Source organism: Triticum dicoccoides, chromosome 5B (assembly GCF_002162155.2).
Source record: "Triticum dicoccoides isolate Atlit2015 ecotype Zavitan chromosome 5B, WEW_v2.0, whole genome shotgun sequence".
Taxonomy (NCBI): domain Eukaryota; kingdom Viridiplantae; phylum Streptophyta; class Magnoliopsida; order Poales; family Poaceae; genus Triticum; species Triticum dicoccoides.
In genome coordinates this window covers 721,144,532-721,153,261 of record NC_041389.1, presented here as the reverse complement: position 1 = coordinate 721,153,261, position 8,730 = coordinate 721,144,532, and the positions used below count along the sequence as shown (strand labels likewise).

General features: G+C 43.6%; 1 protein-coding gene across 2 annotated transcripts; it reads left to right on the top strand.

Annotated features, from left to right (window-relative positions):
• Positions 1-986: 986 nt before the first annotated feature.
• LOC119312985 (probable carbohydrate esterase At4g34215) lies at positions 987-3,838 on the top strand. Of its 2 annotated transcripts, XM_037588786.1 has the most exons (3): positions 987-1,696; positions 2,344-2,530; positions 3,254-3,838. In XM_037588786.1, exons 1-3 carry the CDS (start codon positions 1,103-1,105, stop codon positions 3,361-3,363), a joined length of 891 nt encoding a protein of 296 aa, XP_037444683.1. In that variant the 5' UTR covers positions 987-1,102; the 3' UTR covers positions 3,364-3,838. The 2 variants fall into 2 exon arrangements, with proteins under 2 accessions (XP_037444683.1, XP_037444684.1); XM_037588787.1 differs by lacking the exon at positions 3,254-3,838 and having other exon boundaries at positions 993-1,696; positions 2,344-2,767.
• The last annotated feature ends 4,892 nt before the right edge of the window (positions 3,839-8,730 follow it).

Sequence of the window (8,730 nt, the reverse complement as noted above, 5' to 3'; positions counted from 1 at the left end):
CCGCTTGTCCAAATGATGTATTACAATTTTAAATTATAGATTTTTGTTGACCTGAATGTCAGGAAAATGTAAGAAAACATAAGAAATAACAATCCACATACATGTGCATAACTGTTTGTGTTTCTATTTAGCATCTTACTCTTGATAGAGAATGATTTGCGACTTATCAATGTAACAAATATCTTTATATATTTTATTAGTAGAAGCATAGTATATGATTTTCTATCTTAGATATAATATATTCCTATCTTAGATATACTTGTATAAAAAACACTCTAACATTATGGGATGAAGGGAGTAGAATATTCTGTACTGTAAGAGGTGTCAACACTAACTTGTTCCCGGACTCCCCAAGAGTTAAGAATTTACAGGTAAATTAGAACGGCATTTCGGAGCTCGGCCTCCACGGAGGCCGGATGTTTTTTGAAAAAAAAAATCATACTTTTCGATAAAAAAAATCTGAAAACATTTGTACAAGTACACAAGGATGTGATGTGTATGTGTGTAAAATTTCAGATAAAAAAATACTGCATAAAAATAAAAAATTCAAGGACTTTTGTGATGAATAGTATCATGTGTTGAAAGGCCACATATTTGTCTTCTTTGCACAACCCTCATTTCAACATATTTCGTCTTGAAAATTTGCGCACATGTGTGTTATGTCTCCATGCATGTCTTTATTTTTCATTTTAGAATTTTTTGAAATGTAAAAAATATGAATTTTGTTGAATTTTTCAAAACCCGCCCTCCATGGAAGCCGAGCTCCAAAGCAATTTACGGAGGTAAATGTCTTTTAAAAGATCTTTTCAAGAGGAACAATGTCCTTTTTTTTTTGAGGGAAAGGAACAATGTCCATGTGCTTGGATCTGGGCAGGTCCATTGGATCTGGATCGGAGCCCGGAGATCATCCTACAGCTGCATCATCGATCAGCACGCCTGGATTAAATAGCAGCAGTATCCCACTCCGGTTGACTCCGGTCCGACGTGGGCCCACCAGCCAGCGACACCAACCGCGCCGGGCCGCTTATTCAAACCCCTCCGTCCGCTTCCCCACTCCGCCCGAAGGAACGTTGCCACCGACCGACCGCAGTCCGCGACCAAGATGCTGCCTTTCCTCTGCTTCCTCGTCGCCTCCGCCGCCGCGCTGCGGCACCACCACGCGGCGGCCGACGTGCCCCCGTCCAACAAGCTCATCTTCATCCTCGCCGGCCAGTCCAACATGGCCGGCCGCGGCGGGGTGACGGGCACGCACTGGGACGGCGTGGTGCCGCCGGACTGCGCGCCCTCGGGCGCCATCCTCCGCCTCTCCCCCTCGCTGCGGTGGGAGCAGGCGCGCGAGCCGCTGCACCAGGGCATCGACGGCAACCGCACCTGCGGGGTCGGCCCCGGGATGTCCTTCGCCAACGCCGTGCTCCGCTCCGGGGGCGCGCGCGGCGCCGCCGTCGCCCTCGTGCCCTGCGCCGTCGGGGGCACGCGGATGGCCGAGTGGGGCAAGGGGTCGGAGCTGTACGACGACATGGTGCGGCGCGCCCGGGTCGCCGTGGAGACCGGCGGCCGGATCGGGGCCGTGCTCTGGTACCAGGGCGAGAGCGACACCGTGCGCTGGGCCGACGCCAGCGAGTACGGGCGCCGCATGGGCGCCCTCGTCCGCGACCTCCGGCAGGACCTCGCCATGCCCCACCTCCTCCTCATCCAGGTCCGTCCGCCATCTCGATCCATGGCTTCATTCCTGATTTACTCATTTCATATGCTAGATCTGCATGATTTACTTGAGATCGAATGATTCCCAGTGTCAGTGGAGGGACTGTAAAGCTAGCAGCTTTACTTGGCACTTGGGCATGGTTGGTGGTGACCTTCCTTTCCATGACCATGAGAAGCAAAGAACATTCCACTCCTCTTTTTTGTTAGTGGGCGTACACACAGAGACAGAGCAGAGTTGGTAGTAGTCGTTGGCCTAACATTCATTTGGGTAGACACAGGACATCGTACAGCTGAAGCCACACTATGTGTGCACCTGGTCCTAGCGAACTGGAGTAGTAATACGCCATGGGTACTAGCTACTGGGCATGTTTGTCAAAGAATTGGACAAATCTTGTTAAGTCCTGTTTTTGGACTTTTGGTTGCAGCTTGCATCTCCCAAATTGGATATGTCGAGGTTAGCCGAGTATCTCAAATGCAGAGCAGCAAGGTTTATACATGGAAGTATCTAAATTTGGAACACTGTCTTCTGCCTCTACTTACAGCAATTAAATGTAGCTATGCAAAACGCACAACTAGTTATGGACAGTAGTTATGTTGATATGCTCACTTCTCATAGATTCTATCGATCTTTTGATGTTTCAGGTTGGGCTGGCATCAGGGCTTGGGCAGTACACCGAAGTCGTAAGGGAAGCTCAGAAGGGCTTAAAACTTCGGAACGTGAGGTTTGTCGATGCGATGGGGTTGCCGTTCCAAGACGGCCATCTGCATCTTAACACCCAGGCTCAGGTCCAGCTGGGACATATGCTGGCTCAGTCCTATTTGACTTATGGTACATTCAAACACTAGTTCTCCCGGTAGCTCTAAAGGGAAACATTATTTATTTGCTCTCTACTTTGGTTAATTTCCTCTCTGAACTCTTCGCTGGCACCACCATTCTTAAAATTCATGAATTTGATTGGTATAAATATGCCAATGTAATTCAGTACAAGTTCTTCATGATCAATGAGAATGGAGAACCACCGGAGTCCTGCAGTTCCATAATGGAAGCTGCTTCCTTTTTTGCCAATTGCGTTTTTTGAATTATAGCATGCTGGTGATTGTGCATTGCAAAGGCTGGAGGCGTAAGAAGAAAAATTATCTAGCACGTGGAGTGGAACTGAATTTGAGATAGTGCGTCGAGAAAATTCAGTGCGCATGAACGATGTCCCGCCATTAGCTGCAGCAGTTGGAAACGCCTGGTATCCAACTAGAACTATGTCAAAGTGCATATTTAAAGGAAGCCAATCATATCATCAAAAGAAATAATATGTGTGACTGAATCTGTTAAAAAACATTGAAGCTATCTACTAAGTTTATCGAGCTCGTGTTTCATTGAGAGACATTCTTTAGATTTATGTAGAAATATTGGAAATTGTAAAAAATTACAGAACAAGCTTTGGCATAGTAATATTACCAATACTGGGAAGAAACAATTACAAATTATAATTCTCTAGTCAGTTCAAATAGCAGCATATTTATTCGTCTCCTGTTTCCCTTTTGTCTGGGGTGCTAGGGCATGCACATCCTCTTCGAACACCCACACCATGGTGGCTGCAAGTTACTAGCTTGGCTTGTTGCTTCATCATTCTTTGGAGGGAGCCATACACATCTGTTCTTATATAATCAAACAAACAGAGGAGGTTGGAAGAAGAAACCTACCGGGCTCCGTGCACATAACCATATACCAGTACACAGGCAATGCAATGCCAATACAAGAAGATTCATTCTTTCAGGTCTATATTTATACACACATTCAGAAAAAAGAAGATGAAATACCCATAGAGATCATCATATATACAGTAGAAGATTTCATCATATATGCACATTTTCGTTTCTCCGTTGGTAAACCAGGCTTACTCTAGTGTATGTATGTAAGCAAAGTCAGTACAGAGATCACCCGGTTAACGTCTTTTGGCATGAGTTTGTTTCAGCCTGGTGATGCATATATACACTGAAAAACTTCAGTCGGCTTGATCCGTGTGCTTACGATGGATGTTTTTGTTTCTTCTTCTTGCGAGCTGCGCATCGCTGTGCGCTCGATCTCATTAGCTGCATTGGCTTTGGTTCATGATGACTGATGAGTATGTTGAACCAGTGAAGCACCCCTGGAGTTCCTTCTGTTCATGGTAGTGATTGTTCTCTCTCGTGGCCATTTTGCTTTTCGGAATAATTTGTGCATGCGAAAGCCTGCAGGAGGAATCACAACATCTGATTTGAGCTTGTGTATCATTAAGACTGAAGTCGTTATCCAATAATCTTAAGTCACCTTCTATATCCTAAATAGGAGCCTCCCACTAGCTGATTTTCCTGGCCTCACAATCCTCCACGTCACTACAAATGTGTTCATCCGTTTGATTGACTATGGGTGGCTAGATCTGCAGCTCATGAGTTGACCCTCCTCCCGCAATCCATCCACCTTTCTCTACCTTCCTCGGCTCCTCACATCCCAAAAAACGCACACCAACACAGCATGACGCGCCTTCCCGTTCCACTGCTCCTCCTTTAATTCTCATCGAGTCCGGCCACCCCGCTCCGTCTTCTTCGCTTGCCTAACAAATCTGCCTCCACTGCGAGACACCTCCTCCAGTGCTCGCTAGTCCACGCCAAATAGGCCTCCGCAACCACATGTAGCTGCGTCCAGCTACTGCGGGCGGCTGCCGCTGCTCGACCACCATCGATTTGGGTTGGTTTTGGTGCTCCCGATTCTCGCTCGCGTCGCGGCCTCACAGAGTCGCAGGAACTAAAGCGGCCACTAGAAGAAATCTGGTGAGGACCGCCCTGTTCTCCTTCTCGCTGTTCCCCTCCACATAATCCCATCTAAAATTTGTTGTTGCGTTGTGGCCCGCAGGTGTAGTTTTGCAGCTCTGATGGAGCCATACCGATGCCAAGTACTGACAAGGCTGCCTGATCCCAATCGAAATAGTGCCTCTATCACAAAGTACTTATGAGCAGGAAGATGAGGTTGGTCCTGTTATTTATTTGTTCAGAGCTCAATGTCCACGCCTGAGTTGTTCCCTTGAAGGCGTATGTGTTTTGTAGTGGAAGAGATGCATATGTGTATTACTTGCATGACGTTACTGTTTCATTTTTTTTAGCGATTGGTATATGGATCGGGGTCATGTACAAATTTTAAAATGTATCGATGTGGTGGTGCTGGATTTGTTTCGTGGTGAATCTCAGGCAACCCTTCATCAAGCTTATCCGTTACTCCTCACATTACAACATCTTTGGCTAACTTTTGGGGTAAGTCATCAAGCTTATCCGTTACTCCTCATATTACAACATCTTTGGCTAACTTTTGGGGTAAGAGAAGGCCGTGGGTTTGCTTTGCATTCTTTCCCATCCAGTATATAGCTTACCAAATCGATTTGTTAATACTGAACCTGTGTTGTGTGATGTATATTCCATGTATGTATTATGTGCTTCTTAATACCGATGGGGCTTTCAACATCTGAATATTTATGATGTAGGCAAATAGTTATCATGGTTGCACTATACACACATTTATATTAAACATTTCTACCTTTTTACAACTCATTTGTTGATAAATCTTAAATATGTTTGTTTGTACAATAGTTATCAGACAATATTGCAATATTAAATGAAAATTTCTTTTTGTATCTAACAACATGAACCACATACTAGTTGAAATTATTTTAAGTGGAAATTTAAAATATATTTTAGAACAATATTACTTTAAATACATAACAAAATCACATTCAATAATTGAATAATTTGTGCCATTTTGTGTACCATAATACGTCTGCATGTGTATTTATCCATTTAGTATCTTTATAAATACCCTTAAGGGTGTTCCGCAATGTAGGAGTGTAATAGATATGCTAACATAGATATATAGAATACAACTGTCTAGTTTAGTTATAATTAATAAAAAACTAGTGTGGTATAAAAAATACTAGAAAATGCTAAGATCCCACATGACGTCCATGCCCTCGCGGAGATGTTGCCAAGCCTACTCAAGGATTTTTTTTTGAACACAGTACAGGCGCATACGCTTATACAAACGCACATACACTCACATTTATGAACACACACGCACACCCTATCTCTATAAGCATCTCCGAGATACTGAGCCGGCATCACATCTTGAGATTGATGAAGTCATGTGACTTAAAGGCTGGTGGGGTGGTTCCAACAAAAAAAAAATCTAACCATCTGATCTATGCTCAATTGGCGAGCCACACAAGGACGAAAAGTTAAACTCAGCCCTCTTTCATTTGTTTAGCGCCATGCATGTATGGACGAGTTCCTTCTTTTAATTTTTGTAGTTGTGTCATGGATAACAATGGAGAAAGCATACCAATTCTTTTTTTGAAAATTAATTATAAAATTCATCTAAAGTAAAAAACACCCCAACCACTGCCGCCACCGTTTCCATTGCCGATACGATGTTGTGGCCACTTCCACACCGGGGCTGACCTTGACCATGACTAGCCCAGAATCGCAGTCATCGCTAATGAACTCTTGAATCAATATGAAGAACCTGACACCAAAATTCGTCATTGCGAACACACGACAAAAATCCTAATCTTGTGGCCCCAAGGGCTGGCACAAATCTACGCCAGAGGTTTGTTTAGTTTGTCCGGATGGAAGGACGAATTTGAGGAGAATCGAAGCATAGAAAAGTGACTCGAAGAAGATGGAGGGCGGCCATCCGTCTGAGCATCGCATCTGCGAGGACTGAAACGCTAGCGAATTTACTAGCCATATCCGAGGCACAAGGATTCATGGGCTCGCCGGTGGAAATCGAGAGGAGGAAGGCTTTGCCTAGACGCCCTGGGCTTTGGGAGCATTGTAGTCACTTCTTACCGTACGGTGTGCTTTGGGGTTGCCTAAACGTCACCTGTGACACGGTGATCATAACGATAACTCAGGTTTATCAGAAAGTTTGGCAAGCGACTAGATAGCTCGAGAATGGGATTTGCTCCTCCGACGATGGAGAGAAACTCTTACGACACTCACAGTCTGATGGCATAAATCATCGTCTGGCCAGATATAGGTGACTTCATCACGGGGATGCCGGAGCACGATAACGAGAAAGAAGAACAAAACTCGTAACAAGGATTTCAGTATAGTGAGCATAGTGATGACTCAGGAGGATACCGTTGCATCCCAGGTTTTGTGAAGTACCGCGAAGCAAAGGGAACATCTCATAATAACTAAAGGTTCACTCGAATATCATTCATGTGCTCATAGGAACCAATACAAACGTCCAAGGTCCCGCTGTCGGTCATTGAATGAACGGTTTCCTTCATGTCTATGGGTTACGGAACCTATGGGGTCACAAGCTTAAGGCAATCATGATCTGCTGAGTGCTAGTATGACAGGATTCATGAGAATATATTTGTGGAGTTATTTCATGAATTATGGGCCACATTGGCCCATAAGGAAGTGGCGCCCCCCTTGCCATATGGGGGTGCCGAATTGGACTAGGGAGGGAGTCCTACTCCTCCACCTCCTAGGCCAGTGCCCCAAGGGGGTGTCTTCCCCCCTTGCTGGCTGCCCCCTCATCCTCCTCTAACCTATATATACTAGGTGTTTTTGCTCTATTGATCATACTAGTTTTGGAGCCTGCTCTAGTTCTTCTAGTTATAGTTTTAGTTGGTACTATTTGACTAATTACATCTAGGCTAATCCTCTTGTCCTCATAATTAGAAACCCTATGTGGTTCTAATATCCTCCCTCCAAATCACGACAACTATTAGTTTTGGACGATGAAGCGCTGCCGGATCGTAAAGGATGCAGCTTGCAACCAAGTTTAGAGGCCATGCTTTCGGTCTTCAGTTCGAGGGACTGTTCGTGGGTACGCGGCATCGTTCAACGACGGTCGGAGGGACACCAAGTACGATCTACATCATCACGTTCTTCTTCCGCTGCATCTCGATGATGGTAACGGCCGTGATCACAGCCCGTTATGCGTCTTCATATTGATCTTTGGTGATCGTAGGCGCAATTTTTTTCTACTAGGTTTCGGTTGGGACAACCTTTAGTGTAAACTAGAAGGGTTGGGCGCGCTTTGTTGCGCCGTTTGTGTTGTTGGGTTTTTTTCAAAAAATAATCACTATATTTAAAAATACATGGTGTTTTACTTTTTTGAAAAGTCATACCTTTTAAGTTCAATAATATTTGTAGAAAATTATATAAAAATTCATAATATCAAATCCATACTTTTAAATTTAGATTGAAATGAATTCTCGTACCTTTTTTTTAATATTGTGGATGTTGATATCTTTTGCTCTGAACTTGGTGAAAGTTGATTTTTTTTGACTTTCTACAAAACTAATACTCCTTATATGTTGGAACCGATGGAATATTCAGTTTGGCGGGTGGTGGAGATTATAGTGTGTTTAATTTTTATTTATAATATTGTGATTTGGTGGATTTTTCGTGGTGTGATTCTGAGTTATCCACTAACCAACCTGTATTTTGTGGGGAAATTTTGGTGTCGGGCATGTACTACTATATTGGTGCTAGAACAACACAGTGGCGCTTCTTTTTTCCGGGTGGTGGGAGGGTGCGTCGGATTGATATGTTTTTATAGGCTAGTTGCTGCTAATTAATTTGAAAATTCGTTGGCCCGGTCAAAATCGTAAAACAAATCTAAAATTGAATATCTCTATTGAATGAAAGGGCTTCAAAATTAGGGAACATATTGAATTAATATAATTGAATGGGAGAGCTTGAGAAAGTGTTAACCCGGTTAAAACTTGTTGACCCAATTCAAAATTGAATACCTCAATTAATTGTGAGGCCTTAAAAATTGGAAAGCATAGTGTATAGTATAAAAGAATTGAATGAGAGAGGTTTAAGAAATTGTTGAACCGGTCAAAATCTGGTGACCCAATTTTAGTTGAAGACCACAATTTAATGTGAGCTCTTTAAAACTAGGGAGCTTAGTGTTATAGAGGATTTGCATGTTCGTAGTCAAACTATGTTTGTAGTTTAAGTTTGCAGGTTTATAGTCAAACT

Coding starts and splice junctions, on each gene's coding strand:
- LOC119312985 (XM_037588786.1), top strand. CDS start 1,103: ATGCTGCCTTTCCTCTGCTTCCTCGTCGCCTCCGCCGCCGCGCTGCGG. Junction 1,697..2,343: donor CCCACCTCCTCCTCATCCAG/GTCCGTCCGCCA, acceptor TTGATGTTTCAG/GTTGGGCTGGCATCAGGGCT. Junction 2,531..3,253: donor TCAGTCCTATTTGACTTATG/GTACATTCAAAC, acceptor CTGGGGTGCTAG/GGCATGCACATCCTCTTCGA.